Below are 16,976 nucleotides of genomic sequence, written 5' to 3' on the forward strand. Positions count from 1 at the left end.
ACTTTGCTAAAGTCAAGACTGCCAATTTGGTTTACACAAATCTCCCCAAAAGCTGTTAGATGGCAATATTTCACATCACTGGCTGAGCTCTTTGTCAGCCATCCACACGTTTTAAATCCGTGGTTTGACTGATTCTTTTGAGTAGCTGGGACTGTGACAAAGCTCTCGTTGGTACCAACGGACTTGTGTACAAATCGCCATTCAGTCACCAAAATCATGACCAACAAAACCAGAGGACTTCCAGAAGGGCTGTGCAATGACAATATTTTCTTAAATACTAACTCGGAGTTGCTTTTCCTCAGTTTCTAGGTCCCTACTTCTCTTCAGGAAATGTTGCTAGAACAGACGTAAGCTTAAGAGTGCCTTTCCTGGGTGAATTTACTTCACATGGTCTGTCTCCTATACGCAGTCCATAATCCCCAGAAGTTCATAAATGACAACTGATGCCTTCAAAAACAAACACACCACAAGTACATGAAACAACCTTCAGACAGGTCTGTACTTGAAGTTTGGTAATGACAGAACTCCTGACTGGCTTGTATTGGAAGGGCCCTCAAAGCTCCTCCAGCTCCAACCCCTGCCACTGGCAGGGACCCCTTCCACTGGAGCAGCTTGCTCCAAGCCCCTGTGTCCAACCTGGCCTTGAACACTGCCAGGGATGGGGCAGCCACAGCTTCTCTGGGCACCCTGTGCCAGCGCCTCAGCACCCTCACAGGGAAGAGCTTCTGCCTAAGAGCTCAGCTCAGTCTCCCCCCTGGCAGGTTAAAGCCAATTTAAAGATTTCACCACCACAAAATGCCTTAAAAAGAGCAAATACTGATAAAGATAAAAGTTTACCTGCTCCAGACATTTAGTACCCCTCTAAAAATAAAATAAGCAGCACTTTATCAATAAATATCACAATTTAATGTGATTGAAGTAAGAATTCTGAACTATCTATTTACTCTGACTGCTGTGGGTGTGCAGGACACAGTGACACATGGCTGCCACAGCACTGCCCAACTCAGGGCCACACAGACCACCCTTTTAACCACTTCTGTGGGCTTTCGAAAACATTGCCAAAGCACCAGACAACACCAGGGACACCCTCCGTGACCAACAGCCAGATACAAGATTTCACCTGGTGGGCCAAAAGCCACAGCTCTGGTGTTTGGAGACGCAGGGAGGGCTCAGCTCTCTTCTCTCAGGAAGCACCCTCACCCTACCCACAGCTCCCCTCCTGGCTCAGACACCGGGTGAGCTCCGGCTCCCACTGCTGCGCCTCCTCACACCACCGACGTGCAACAGGGGCACCCTTCCCTTTTAACTCCGCCCCACACCGGAGCCACGCCTCCCGCGGGCCCGAACGGAGGCGGAGCGACTCCTGGCAGACATCTTAAGTAAGGGCAGGTGCGCGCAGTCCGGCCAGGTGCTGGTGGCGGATGTCGCCATTTTTCATCAGGGCATGGGTGCCATATTGAGTAGGGGCACGCTCTGCCTTCGTTGCTGACCATTAACGGTTTCGGGAGCCCTGTTTACTGAGGTCAATTTCCCACACATCCCACCCCGGTTCCTTCATCATCCCGCGAACAATCCGTAGGGCCACGTTTCTCGCCCCTCCCCGCAGGAAAGCGGCCTTCCCCCGGCCGCGGGGTCCTCTCTTCCCTGTGGCGCCTCCGGGGCATGCGAGTCAGCTGACGGCAGCGGCGGTTTCCATCATGGCCGCCCGGCCGCGGCGGCTGCCGGCGGGGCCGGGGAGGCGGAGAGGCGCGGCGGAGGCGCGGATCCTGCTTGTCCTTCTATGGTTCGGGGGTGCAGCCGTGCAGGGAGCGGCGGGCACGGAGCCGCCGCTGAAGTGCGACGAGCTGAGGCTGGGGCAATATCCTGAGTACGGCCGGGGCCGGGGCCGTGCGGCGGGGCCTCGGTTGCTATGGCGATGGGGCCGCGGAGGGACTGGCGGTGCCTGAAGGGGGACCGCTTGTCCAGCCGCCTCGGGTGGGGGGAACTGGGGAGGTGGAGGGTGTGAGAGGCCTGACAGGGCCGGGGTGATATCAGGAAGCCTCAGGTCAGGAGCCCCGAGGGGGTCTCGGCTGGAAGGAGCAGGAGAGGGCACGTCGGCGGTGGCCTGGGTTCATTTTGGGGGTGTACAGTGTGTCCGAGGTTGGGGTGCCTCCAGTTTTCAAAGTAAATCCCCTGGGATGAGACATCTTTCTTCCCCACCCCGCCACCTCCTCATTGTTTGCCGGACACTTGAGTGGGACACGGTGTCTTTGCACCATGTTAAGTTCCTTGCAGTCCAGAGGAGCAGGGTGCACGTGTTAGACCCTGACTCCAAAACCCTGTCAGGCCTTTCCCAGAAAACGCTTGTTGATGGTAGCTGGCCGGATCATCAAAAGTGTCAGGAAAGAAAACCTTGGAAAGTTAACTTCATCTCCTGCTTTCCTTGGCTCTAGGCATTCAGACCTATTAGCTCACGCACAGTGCTTTTTTCTAGTCTAGATTCCTGGACAAGGGGTAGTGGGTTAAAGCTTAAACAGGGGAGATTCAGGTTGGATATAATGAAGTTCCTTCCCTGTGAGGGTGCTGAGGCGCTGGCACAGGGTGCCCAGAGAAGCTGTGGCTGCCCCATCCCTGGCAGTGCTCAAGGCCAGGTTGGACACAGGGGCTTGGAGCAAGCTGCTCCAGTGGAAGGGGTCCCTGCCCGTGGCAGGGGTTGGAGCTGGAGGAGCTGTAGGTCCCTTCAAACACAAACCAGGCTGGGATTCTATGTTCATTTTTAGGTGTTCTTTGAATTTTGTGTGTGCAAATTTCATCTTCTCAGCCAAATGTCTCAATTTTAAGGCACTGTGATACTGAAATAAGGGAAGAAGACTACATTAGGCGCACAACCTTGTTGCCTTCAAATACAGAGGCTGTGACTGATAAATATTGTTCCTTTAGGTAGTGCTGACTGCAGCACTAATTAAATGTGGAGCTTATGCGATATATTGGTGTATTAAATTGGATTAGCAGATTTAGTGTATGGTAATGTGCTGTTCCTATTTTGGGGGATGGGTAGGAGCTAACATCAAGGTGCATCCTAAATCCTCAGGGTTTAAAGAGGGTGGAATAAATTACTGTTAAACCTGTTGTAGTGTTTGATATGAAAAATGTTTTCCTCAATTACCTGAACATATATGTGTGACGAGCCTAAAATAGACAATAGTACCCAAGAACCAATGAATTGCACAAATCACACAGCATATGGTAAGGATTTCTAACTTATATGTTGACACTAACTGCGTTTTCTGAGGAAGTGTTCAATTTATGCATTTGTGTATCTGCTAGATGAGCCTTATAAAACGTGGGATTAGTAATATCATTAGTATGAAAGCCTAAACCACTTGTGTGGATTGGATGCTTTACTAAAAAATGAATGAATACATTGTCTCTGATTGGTCCATTTGTAAGTGAGGTTTCTGGTAAATCTCTTCCGTGTATGCTATATCCTCTAGGCTCTGTCCTGCATTACTGTGATTAAAACAAACCATTCCTGTCATAATGATTTTGCATATAATTATTAAAAGAATTGACACATGACAGAACAGCCTTCAAAATGTATTTCTTTAATAGAAATACTTCAAGGGAACATAGTGCCTTCCATCATTAGGAGGTTTTGGTGACATAAGGCTCTGTTTTGAGAGCACTTAGATTTATTTTGATAAGTTCTGATGTACTTTGGAGTACAACAGAAAAATGCTTAAATTGATCACTTGGTTTACCACTTCTGTGTAGCTTTTCTAGTGTTCTCAGGTGCTGAAATGATCTCTGTGTTAGTTAACAGCAGAACAGTTTCATTTGATGTGCATTCACGTTTAAAACACATTTGTATGCTTGTTGCCTTTCATGTTTTGCTTTCCATAAATGCTGAATGATTTTCTTCACTGGATGCTCAGGGATAGGGAAGGTTTTCCAAATACTTTTCAGAGACTGGATGAAAATACTATTCCAGATGGATCTTTTGTAAAGTTATTCAGTCCTTTACATCATCTTTGATGTTGTGTCCCCGGCTGTAGATAGCCAGTCTTTGAGCAGAAAGTATATGACATAGTTTGAGATGATTCTCAGCTCAGATTGTTGCCTAACCAATTACATTGTGGTTGCATTTAATACACTACACATCAGAACAGGAGATAAGCTTCAGAATGGAGAAAGTTGCTAATAATTAACATGGTGTTTTCTATGTCTATGTGGTGTTTTTTACACATATAGCAGGTTTTAGATTGTCTCCACAGTATTTGAGTTGTTTTCTTTTTCAGTATTACCTAAGTAATAAAAAGTTAATCTTCTGGATCATGCTTGAAGCACTGCTGTTTCTGAATACTTTTCTGATATCCATCACCCAAACAAATTAGGGTTTAATTCAAAGCATTGAAGTAGTCTTATTGAATAACAGGTTTGGAGTCTTACTGGTGTCAGATTGACAAGATAATTGTGGCTTTTTCTGTATTGATATGTGTTAACTGCTGTGGGTTTCTGAGTAGCAGAAAGCAACTGCTTTCTTTGCTTAATTTTTTCTACATGAAATAACACTGGATCGTGACTAATAGTCTGGCAATACATTGCAGACTTTTAGCAGATGTCACTTTCTGCTCTGATATCCACTTTGATTCTCTTTAGAGTCAAGCCTTAGCTTAAAATAATGCAATAATAGAATAAGTTGGGTTGGAAGACTCCTCAGGAACTCGTCCATCCTCCTGCTCCAAGCAGCATTGGCACTCAATTCACACCAGGTTGCTTGGGGATTTGTGCAGTCAGATCTTGAAAACCTCCGAGGATACAATGACACTACATCTCTGGGCCCCTTGTTCCAGCATTTGACTTCCCATGATGCAGATGTTTTCTGTATATCAGGTTCAGCTTTCCTATTGACTCATATTGGTGCCAGAATGGAAATTAAACCAGAATTAGGGCAGCAATTAGGTTTGTATAATTTACTTAATATGCAGCAAGGAAAAAATACAAGTAATATATATGTAAGTTTCTATGAGTTTTTGAAGTCATACAAAAGACTTAAAGTTATTTAAACAGTAATACATGTATGTACTGTGCTTTGTATCAAGACTTGCGCAGCAGGTCTTCGTTTGTTCATTTCACTTGTGTCTTGTCAGAAAAAGATGCTACAATGCACAGTTACTGATTAATTTAATATAATTTTTTGTCCTCAGTTCAGTGTCTGCCAGCACCAAATATTACTTGCAAAGATCACCTTGGTGTAGAAAAAGTCTTTACAGGACATGAAGTTGGATTTTACAAGCCTATTGCATGTCGCAACGTGTAAGTACACTGTTACCTTTTGTTATAATTTATCTGTTTTCACACTGGTGTTTTTCTAAAACAGTTTGATGTGTTGACAGATGGAAAAAGAGAAGCTAGACCCATACACCTATTGCCCAGTACTTAATCTTGTAATAGACACAATAAGCAATACAAGGGTACAGTATGCATGTTTATGAGTAAATCTGTCTCTGATTTAGACACTTTGTTTAGTTATGTTTGTGTCTTTGCTTTACCTTAGTGTTTTACCTTTGCTTTACTTAGTACTTTACCCTGGCAAAAACTTGCCATAAATGCTAAAGCTGCATTTCACATGTGTTTAAAATCCACACAGCTGCTGAAAGGAGCTGTCTGGGGACACCTCTCCATCCCTTCCCCTGATGTACCATGTACTGAATGAGGGAACTGATCTCAGTTTGAACTAACTTGGATCACTTCCCCAGTTTGAGTCACTTTAGGTGCTTGTGCCAGTGTGATTGTGAGGGCAACTCAAGGATAAAAAAACAGAGAAAGGAGGGCTGGACTGCACTGCTCTGCCAGTGTCAGTATTGGTTTATGCCAGTTTAAAGTGTGCCTGTAGCTGCAGCTTAAGTTGTAGTACATGTGAATATTGGGGGCGTTTCAGTCTCAAACCAGTTCCCCCCAAAATCTCTTTCAGGGGAACTGTTCTTTATTTTTAAACAATCTTTGTCTTTAATCAGATCCTCTGTGTCTTTTAAGAGCTTATTTCTGAAACGTGAAAATGATGGACCATGTTTTTCTAAAGCACACTGTGAGTAGTGGAGAGCTCTGGGTACCAATAAATGTTCCAACTGGCCAATGCTAATGATCAGCCAACACCTGTCAGTACCATTTGTTTCTCCTTGTTGTGGGCTTCATGCAGGAACCTTTTGCTTTTGTCCAACTGGAATCTTCAGAAATTAAACCACCAGTAATATTCACTGGGTATTCCTTATCACACCAGTGAGCAAATAACTCTAATGCAATTCTTGCTGCTCAATAATTTGCCTAACTCTGAAGTACAGCTCTGCCTCTTAGTTTCATAAATATTTTCCTCTGTATTTAGTCTTGTCGACAGTCAAAGCTCAGCAAATTGAAGAAAACATATTATTACATCTAATCAAATTTAAATGCTAGCAAACTAGAATTCAGTCACATTTTTGTCCGGAAACAATTGCGTTTCAGTCCCATCTGTGACGGGGACTGAGAACAAGATGAGCTATACTAGTTTAATAAAATTGCTTCCTCTTTGGAGTAGACAGTAATTCCTCCATTTGGAGTTTTTTATATATGTGTATATTTTTGGTTTAATACATTTTCTAGAAACATGTTCTAAATGTAGCTTTTCATTACATTTATTAATGAAAAAATATATGTAAGCAGAAAAAGTCATCCTTCTTGGGATGTCTGTTACTTGATCATGACTCTTTATGGTGAACTAATCAATGACTACACTACCAAAAGAACTTGCTGTGGCTTTCCCTGTCTCGTGACTGCTCATATTGCAGAAGGAGCATCTTTTGTAGGCTTGCTGAAGTCTCCAGTAAAATGCAATTGGGAATGTAGGAAGTTACTGAAACATGCCTTTGATAAAGTCCCAAAGCCAGGTAGAAGTTGCAGCAAGATGAATACTACCATCCTTCCTATGTATACTTGTCTAAAAAGTTGTTTAATCACTGTTCATTTATAGAAGCCTTTTATAAGCCATTTTGAATGTTACCTAACTATGAGAAACATCAAATAGGAATCTCCGGCTTAATATTGCAACAATAGGTCTGCATTTTCTACTGCTTTTTGTAAATTTTCTAATGTCATCTGAGTTTTGATGGAAATTGTACCTGTCTTCTGGCAGAAATAACTGCACATCGTTTAACTAGAAAATTAATTTGTGAAGACATCTTCCCATTAACAGGATTGTCCTAGCATGGGGACAACAGCTTCAGCTCTCTTCCTAGCTTTTGGAAAGGACAAGTCAGCAAGCTTGCCTTAGCCAAACTGTAATCCAGGAACAGTCCAGATAACAGTTCTGGGATCCAGTTATTACAGAGCAAGACCAGGAGATGTTTATGTGTTTGTATAAGTGGATGTGTTCAAGCTCAGCTGCTCCCAGTGTTAGTTCCAGGAAAAACTTGTAAGTGCTAATGAGATTACTCCAGCAAAGTCAAGGTTGCTTTGGTTTGGTTTTAATTTGATGTTTTTGAGGTAGTTTTTTTCCCCCTGAACTCTAGGACTCCCCACATGGGCACTCTGGCATGTATTTTGCTTAATATGTGCAGGCCATGAATCTGCAGACTTGAAATGTCTATTGCTCAAGTGTTGCCATTCCAGGAAAACAGGAGTCCACAAAACAGTACTCTGTGAAATTCATGAAGTTCAGTATGGATGGGTCCTTGAGAAGTGCTAAGAGAACCAGAAAGAGCACAGGAACCACCATGATCGACAGCTCTACCTGTGTATTATTATCAACCCATGTGGAAGATCTGGAAGGATGTTTTTAGCATGGCAGGTGGAAGAAACATATGCAGAAAGAATTAAGAGCTGAGAAGCAAGAAAAAATCAGATGAGGAACTGAAAAGAAATTGCATCTTTTACCCAACTGTAGAAATTCACTTAGATGCCTGGAATGTGTTATTTTCCTACTCGCTGGTTTAGTCTTCAGTGCATATTTTTGTCTGAAAGAGTAAGACAAAGGAAATACAAGAGTGAATGCGGCTTTGTTACACTATTAACATGCTTCCATTTCAGACTAGATTTCTTCTGCCCATCAGCTTGTTGCTGACTAGGTTGCACACTATTCTGCTTTTAAAAGCATCTCAATGTGTGGGCAAGTGCTCGGTTTATTGCTAGTTTTGATCAGGAGCATCTCAAATGAAACTATGTTCCCACCTTTTGTGTAAGAGCTTGTTTTATGCTTTAGTGTCCTTGGAGAGTTGTTGACACTTTTGTAGTTGATAAACAATTTCCAACAGTTTCCCTCAATTTTCAAATAAAACCATTAGTGTTCTTTACAGTAGAAACAAGACAGTTCTAAAGATGGTAATTTACGTTATGTTAGGTTCCAGGAATGCCCAGTACATTCTGTGTTGCTAATAAGTGCTAAGTAACAAACATTGAGGTAAGAGGCATGATTTAATCCCTTAATGTTGCCATTAAGTTTTAAAGTCAGTAAATCTAGATAATAAGCAAAAAGGTGGATCTTTATTTGGCATTGAAAGTGCTTAATAAAGGTGCTTGGACCTTTCTCAGCTCCTGTCTTTCTGAAACTATGCTTTATTCAACTGTCAACTGAGAGCTTAATTTGAACGTATTATATAATCGCTGGGACATAGTAGTGCATGTATCAAAGCAGTGAATTATTGAATAGTTTTGAAGTTCTAATTACATTTGGGTTTGCTTTTCTTTTCAGAACCTAGTGGTTCGCCAATACAGCAAAGGTGCAGCAAGTTCTAGTATTGACAGCTATATGTTTCTAGCTCACTTATAAGTTACTTATGAGTAAAGTTAACATGGTTAGGTGGCCAGAATGGTGCCTATTAGCATACATCTCAAAAAATCTGTTGTGTCTGTTTATTTTGTATTTCTAACCATGGGATGCTTAACTTTAGAATACCTCTTTACATCTTTGTACCATTAACAGTCCTTTTTGATTGTGTTTGTGGCATTTACTGCCATTAGAGAGTAGTAAATGGATACACGACTGACCCTTTTTATTGAATCCTTCCTGTGCCTTCTTCAACCAGTGGCCGTGGTTCATTTCTCCTTCAGATCTCATTGCAGTTCCTGTCTCTGCTGACATCTCACCTGTCTATTCTGTTCCTCTCAATTTGGCTGAGTGTGAGACTAATACCTACAGACAGTGTGCATACACCTCTTAGCTTTCTAGGGTTGTCTCAGTAGGGCTGAATTGTTAGGAAGTACTCTGTGAAACTGGGGATTATGTCCTGACAAGAAATCATGGTTTAGTTTCAGAATAGTCGGTATTCTGCAAGAGTATAGTCAAGTTGCAACAGCTGAGGTTGCTTTATGGAGGGTGCCTACCCAGTTTGGAAGCTTAATATTATCAATTCTGTGTCTGTTAACTGAAGATAAATAACAGTCTGTAGGGTTTTTGAAAAGTGAAGCAGCAGGCAAATGACTCACTACTTTAATTCTCAAAAGTATGAGTGGATATATCTTGCAGTCATTGTCTACATTGCTTATTTCTTTTGGCAGAAATGGATACTCATACAAAGTGGCAGTGGCTCTGTCCTTATTTCTTGGATGGCTTGGAGCAGATAGATTTTATCTAGGCTATCCTGCATTAGGTAAGTTTCTTTCTTTTTGTTTCTTTGAGATAGAGCTTATTCTTATGATTGAGTTGTATCTGTACATTTATATTTTGAGTAATGAAGGCTGACAGTCATGGTTTTAATATTTACAACTAGAATCCTTACTTTATTGTCAAGTAAGATAAAATTCTGCATTATCTTCAGCCTGCTGTTCTGTTGAAGTAAGTGGTGGCAAATGGGTATGTAGTTGTTCCAAAAGATAAAATCCTAATAAGCAAACTTGATTATTGGTATTCATAGTTTTGCTTTACGTTTGCTTTGCATTGATGTTTACCACAGCATTTTTTGTGAAGCACTGAAACAGAAAAGGTTTTGACTTATGTGCCAACTACTTAAATGATGCTTGATTTTACTAGGAAAATAATGAACAAATTTTGCAGTGTTTTGGGATATGAAATTTATTCTGGCAAATAGATACCTTCAAAATAGCTCATGGTATTAATAACAGTTCTGCAGAAACTGGGACCTTTAATAAGACCTACTGCTGGCTAGTGTTTTTAGGACCTTATTCCCAGGGTGGTGTTGCCAATGGCTTTGAAATACAGGCAATATTTACTGGCTTTGTTTCTGAGCTGGGCAAATGTAATACATTTGAGCCTAGGTAGCATGGAACAATGAATTAGGAAAGCTACATGTTACTGCCACTTCAGTTTGGAATTTTGAGTTTCTGCCCACTAAATGCAAATCCTTGTTGTTTTCTTAACATTCTCTGCCCTTCTCAGTAATCTTGTGTTTAACATCTGTGTCTTTTTTTAACCTGAGATTCTCCAATTAACACTTACTTTGTCCATCTGTTCCACAAAATGATCCATTTTTGGAAGTGGTCAATAAAGTGCATCTTTTTGTTGTTCCATTGCATTTGGGATAATAAAAATTTGCAGTAATTACTTTGTAATATATCGTCGTAATACAGATTTATAAATCCTCCATTCTTCTATAGAAGTTCTTTATGGCTTATGCTTGTTAACCCTACTGGAATATACTGTAGCCAGTAACCAAAGTTAAAAAAACTTAAGCTCTTCCACAGTCACATTTTCAAGCTTTTGGCAAAAGCAAATAGGTAAGAGCAGAAGATCAAAACATAGGATTCCTTTACAGTGATTGATTGGAGATTTTTGAGGTCATCCACGCCTTGGCAAAAAATGGTTAAGAAAGGTTAATATCATTGAAATACTTTGTGCAGGCATAATAAAGACTGTAAAACACTCTTTGGTTTATTTTTTTCCTTCTTTTTTTGCTTAAAGAGCACACAAATACAAGCTGTTGAATGTGAAGAAATCAGGAAAGCAACCTCTTCTTCTCCCACACACTGTGAACTAAACCATAAGTTACTACTGTGTAAGAGCACTATTTTTTCCCTCTATGCTTTAGAGGAGTTTATTTTCTCAGTGTGATCTGCTTGTTGAGGAGGGAAGTGAGGAGGAAGAGAAAAAATCAACTTTACCCTGCACTCCAGAAATACATGCCAGGTTCAGAAACAGTTCTACATCCAGTGTAATGGAGCAACCAGTTCCTCAAATAAACTGGAGGTGCTCTTGGAAATGCCAGCTGGTGTTGAGATTCAGGACCAGAGCTTGGAGAAGTGTCACAATTATCTTTTACGGTGACTGCACTCAGTGCAGGTAATAACAAATTAAACCATTTTCCAGAGTTTAGCATTATTTAATAATCTCAACTGTTGTGTCTTAAGGCCAACTTTTAGCTGGCTGTTTCCCTTATGTTTTGCTATGCTAATGCCAGGCTGTGTCTGGTTGCTGCAGGTCTCACAGGTCAGCCACTGGGAACAAGTTTTAAACAAGGATGTAATTTGGGTTTTGCATGTTTAAGTGGCACCACTTCAGTTGCAATATGCACATAAGTTTTTTTCTCTAATCAACTGGAAGACCATCCTGCTACTTTACTACTCTTTCATCTTCTTGGTCGTTAGGTATTTTTCCCCTGTGCTCTCTTGACTATTGTGTTGTTCCATGGAGAGGTTATAAACTGTCTCCCTGGCATTTATAAATTTGGCTAGTTTCATCTTGTCAACTGTTCAGCCGTATCCAGACTGTGGGATGCTCTTCCTGCATCATGCATGCAGTTAACTCCTCCATATGCAGCCTCATAAACAGGGCATGGGGGAGAGGAGGTGGTATGTGGGAGAGAATTCTGCTTCTGAGAGAGAGGGAGCACAAAGGAGGAGGTGGAGGCTGGAAGACTTTAAGGTGGTTGACCAAGAGCAGGTTTATTCTTTGGAGAAGAGCTTTTACTGGAGGTTTTACTAGCAGGTATCATGCAGCACAGCTCAACTTGTAGCTGTGGGGAAGAGGTGTTCTGGGATGGTACACTGGCTGACATTACCAGTGTGCTCTCTTGCCTCAGAAGTGTGCTGGCCCTTGTAAGCACAGGAAGAATAAGTTTTTCAGCAGTGAGCTGTGTTTTCCCTGTACAGCATAGCTTACAACTGATTTAAATGCAACAGATACACATTCCTCCTCATACTGCCTATGCCTGGGAAAGGAGACAAATGTCTTCACAAGGAGTATCTCATTCTCAAAATAACCTAGGTGTTTGCATAGCTCAACTGAAGTATTACTTACATTTACTACTCATTGTATTATATTCGTTGTATAAGACACTGCTGATGTTAAAACTAAATTTAAGACAGCCTCCTTCTTCTGAAGGCATTTTCCAGATTAAGTCTGCCTTGCATGGCAACTTCTAATGAAACATTTATTTGTTAGTTACTATTCCCATATATTTTCTATTAATCTTTCATTTATTCATACAAAAAATAACATTTTTGGATACCAGTTAAAAAGAAATGTTTATATTCGTTTAATATGTATTCAAAATAAATTCCTATTTCAGCAAAAATACAAAAATGATACAAAGGATTGTTTGCCAAAGTAGCGTGTTCTGAAAATCAAATCAGTATGTGCTGCAACTCGTGAGTTGGTAGAAAGTCTCTTTCTATTCACGAGTAAATTTTGCAGCTCAAGTTGGGATTATTTCTGTCTGTGCCTCAATCAAAGAGAAGAAAATTTCCAGTTTTATGGTTATGCACTTTTGTATTTCCTTGTTTAAGAATATTTATCTGTTAAAAAATGAAATTGTTAATGTTTAATATCTTTGAAGTGTATTCAGGATGTAGAAATATGAATATAAGGTTTGGTTCTTTGCCTGAGAATTGAAGATCTTTAACTTTAGGTCTGTTTCTTGATGTGTGTGTGTATGGTGTGTGTATGTATATATATTTTGTGCAAATGTGATTGCCACAGAAACCTATGAATTTCATAGTGAATGGCTTAAACCTATTTTCCTTTTTTAGGTTTGTTGAAGTTTTGCACTGTAGGATTTTGTGGAATAGGGAGCCTAATTGATTTCATACTTATTTCAATGCAGGTAAGTCAGGGCTTTCAAAACAAGCTAGAAATCTGGTTTTGCTAAAGCTTTGATTTAATTGCTAATATTTTGTTAGCTTTTTGGCCTTAAGAACTTTTCTGTATTGAAAAATAAGGGCATGTATTTTAGCACTGTAGGTTGATGTTGTAGAATATGGGCATGAAGTATCAATATATTTGCTGTTTGAATTAAAAATTAGATTTGATATCTAGAAATACTTGTAATAAATAGCTCAGAAGCTATAGCACCATAAATTCACTTCATCAGAACCTGTGAGCTCTTTATGTTGGACTTCACATGAGATGTCCTGCTGTTTCCAAAGTCCTGAAGCTCTGTGTTTGCATGTGCTTCATTCTCATGGAGCCCGTCATCTGGGATGTCCATGCAGTGTGCAGGAGGGGAGATTGCCATTTCTTTTTCTGCATCTCCTCCAAGTACAAGTCCCATGTCACCCAAGAGCTGTCACTGTAGGATTCATGATGTTTAAATCCCCAGCTGGGGTGACATTTTGTGACATCATGAAATTGCCAAATTGTCTTATTCTGCAGTGCATCCATTTAGCATGAATTGCAAATTGCCTGTGATGAACTTAAAATGCTTTTTGAATATGGGAATTGTTTATATGGGTTTATAGATGTATACACAAAGGTGCATAATTTTAAAATATATATCTTTTAAATCACATGCATTCTCAAATTCCTTTCTGTGCTATCACATAGCTATCACATCTTGCCTCAGATCACTTACAGATGCAGTTGAAAGTACTTTTCTTTCATCTCTCCTTATTCATCTCTGTGGTGACCCCACATCAATTTAGCATTTACAGAACAAAAACCTCATGATCTTTTCTCCTTCCCTCTGTTGCTTACCTGTGCACTATTTCAGAGATATTTGTCATCAACCTAATTCTCCCCTGCCTACCCTCCTTTGTTCAAGAAGAGTGGTTTGGAGCCCACTCATGTGTTAGCCCCATTTTGTGACTCAAATCCTCATTGGCTTAACTTAGCACCAGTGCCTGGCTGTGTAATTTTGTTGATTAGAAGCCTTAGGGAAGTGTTCCTTCTGAGAGAGCGCTTGCTAAAACAGTTAAACTAAAGCATAACTTCAAAATAAATCTAGTTTCTGTTTGACTAATTAAGCATGACTAATTTTATGATGGGAAAATTAGCAGTAATTGAGACATTAGCACAAAGTATATATTTCACTTCATATTGAAAAGTCTTGGTTCTTTTTCTCTTGTAGATTGTCGGACCTTCGGATGGCTCTAGTTACATTATAGATTACTATGGAGCAAGGCTTACAAGGCTCACTATTACCAATGCCACATTCAGGAAAATGCAGACCTATCCTTAACCCTGGCAATAAGTGTCACAAATAGGTGCATTTCAGTTCCACAGATGGATCCAGTCGTCCACTGAAATTGCTGATGACTTATTAATTACACTTCATCAGAACTGAATACTAAATGTACATGGAACAAAGATGATAAAATATGAAAATTCCTCAAGTGAATGAGTTTACCTCAAAGGCGCCAAGTTTCTTTGTGACTGCTCTATTTCTGTGAGCACATGGTTTGTTGCCAAGTTGTACCATTTGTGAAATGTGCAGACTTCTGCAATTTGCACTGACGTTCTTCTGTGTCTGTAAGTATAATTTAGAGTGTTATAGAGAGGTGGAGAAAGATTTGTTCAGAACAACTATGCTGATCTTTAGTCCATCGAAATTGATGAGGGTTTTAGCATGGCTGGGCCAGGATTATACTTGGGGTCTGGTTTTGAAGCTATGTGTAGCAGTTTGTAAATGAACTTAAATATCCCAAACCACAGAAATGGCCTTTCTATCCTGTTAGTTAAAATCCAGATGGCCCTAAATCTTGTGCTGATGGATCCTTTGAAATTCCTTTAATTTAAATAATTATTTCTCTAAAGGTTAAAGACAAATTTTGGACAAGTTGCAAAATCTGGAGAGTGCTGATCAACATTAGAAATATGAAGGCATAGAAAAATAGAACTGTAGATAATAAATCACAAAAAGGGAGTGTGGATGTTGGGGTGCCCTGAGGTTAGAATACGGTATAATCATTTTGCTTATTTTGATTTTTTTCCCCCTCCTTTGCAACCATCTGTAGTGAAATACCTTCTATTTCTGAAAAGAAAGTGGCGTATGTATTTTACGGCTACAGAATGTCAAAAAAGTGAATTCTTTGTACTAACAAAGCCCTTAAAAGGATGTCGGTTTAGATCAGTTGTGTTTCAGTGGAATGAGTTCTGTGTCCTTCAAAGCTGTTTGACCAAAGTCTTTAGAACACCCAAGATATTCCTTTAAAGAAAAGTGTATGCACACAGAGACATGTTAGCAGAATCTTTGTGTTATTTGACCAATTTTAAACATTCCCTTCACCTTTTCATGAAGACTGGCAAGAACTGAGTGAGAAATCCATGTGATACAAACTATAGTGTAGATAGTTTTCAAAACTTTGGGGCATTCTTTTGTTTTCTCAGATGAAACTTTCAAAATGGTTCTCATGTGTCCACAAAAGGTATTTTTAAGGGAATTACAAAAAATGAGATTCCCAGATTGATCTTTAAAAGTGCAATTTGTGGGTTTTAGACTCTTAAACCTACACTGGCTGGTGCACAGAAAGCTTTGTGAAGAAATCAAGGCTTTTTCTAAATCAGCATAACCTTACATATGTAATGAGAATAAATCACGGGGAGTGTTTTGTGCTTAACACTAATTCTTTCCTTCACACAAGAAAGATGTAGTTTTGGAATACTTGCATTCTACTTCTGGGTTCAAAAAGACAAGAACACTGTTAGCTTCATTTACTTGCCTGATACTTGTTTTATCTCCCTTTTGTCTCTCCTTCACTGGATGCTCTTTGTACATTTTTGTTTCCTGAAACACTCTCAGAAACAGACAGGAAGTGGATGGAAAATAACTGTTTGAATCAAATAAAATCTATGGCTAAGGTAATCTTGTGGCTTGTCTGCTCTTTGTTTTTTAATCCTGAAGCTGTGATATAGCTGTGAAAATAGGAAGATACAATGGACATCATAATAAAAAAATACCCTTGGACAACTCATCACGCAGGATTTTATTCTGAAATGTATTTCCATGTGTACAAGTAGCAGAGAGCTTGGCTTAATGATTTCAGCAGCCCATCTTGAGCTTCATTATCTGTAAAAGAATACGGGAGCTGTTTTGTGTGAATCAGATGAAAATATGATTAGTTAGGAGGTCCATCAAATAGTTTGTTAATCCCAGAAACCATGTAGCCAACAGAGAGAAAGATTTGTTACTCCAAATTACAGTGTTTCTCTAGGAACAGAAGGTGGGTGACAACCAATGCAGGGAATAAAAGCTGTTACGGGACTCCCTCATCCTGATGCTCTCTAGTTTGTGATACCTGTGGACGCTCTTGCCAGGAATGCACTGCTTTATCATCTCTTCCCTAGGGATGGCATTCCACTTGATCCTCTATCTTGTCTTAACAACTGCTTTCACAACCCTCTCCTTTGTCTGTAAAACCTTTTAGAAATCAGCACCACAGATGGCATAACCTTTTCAACTGGTATTGAGTACTGTAGGAATTACGTTCCATACATGAACACACTTATCTGCATTTCTACATACCTGTTTAATTGCCTAGCTGAAGTTTAGCAAGGGTTAACTGAGTAATCAGATAGGAACTGCAGGGCCAGTAGTGAGGTCTTTGTTTTCATCGTGCAATTATCAGATATGGCATGTTTGCCATAAGGGCTGTGAAAAGTGTGATGTGAGATGTAAAGCTGTCCCACTGTGCTAATAATAAATTGGCTACAGTAATATTTATCAAAATGTCTGTCCTATGATGATTTTCTGTGTTGCTGCCTGCTTGAGCTTAATCCTGTCAATCAAGTTCTCCACCCCAGTGTTCCTGTAGTTCCCATTGCTCTGACTGTGCTGAATGATCTTCTCTCTGGATTG

General features: G+C 40.2%; 1 protein-coding gene across 1 annotated transcript; it reads left to right on the plus strand.

The window, feature by feature from the left end:
- Window positions 1–1,533: 1,533 nt before the first annotated feature.
- TM2D1 (TM2 domain containing 1) lies at window positions 1,534–15,983 on the plus strand. Its single transcript, XM_031050905.2, has 6 exons — window positions 1,534–1,858; window positions 3,152–3,225; window positions 5,187–5,295; window positions 9,508–9,599; window positions 12,934–13,007; window positions 14,250–15,983. Exons 1-6 carry the CDS (start codon window positions 1,698–1,700, stop codon window positions 14,358–14,360), a joined length of 621 nt encoding a protein of 206 aa, XP_030906765.2. The 5' UTR covers window positions 1,534–1,697; the 3' UTR covers window positions 14,361–15,983.
- The last annotated feature ends 993 nt before the right edge of the window (window positions 15,984–16,976 follow it).

Source organism: Melopsittacus undulatus, chromosome 6 (assembly GCF_012275295.1).
Source record: "Melopsittacus undulatus isolate bMelUnd1 chromosome 6, bMelUnd1.mat.Z, whole genome shotgun sequence".
In the NCBI taxonomy this organism is placed as follows: Eukaryota; Metazoa; Chordata; class Aves; order Psittaciformes; family Psittaculidae; genus Melopsittacus; species Melopsittacus undulatus.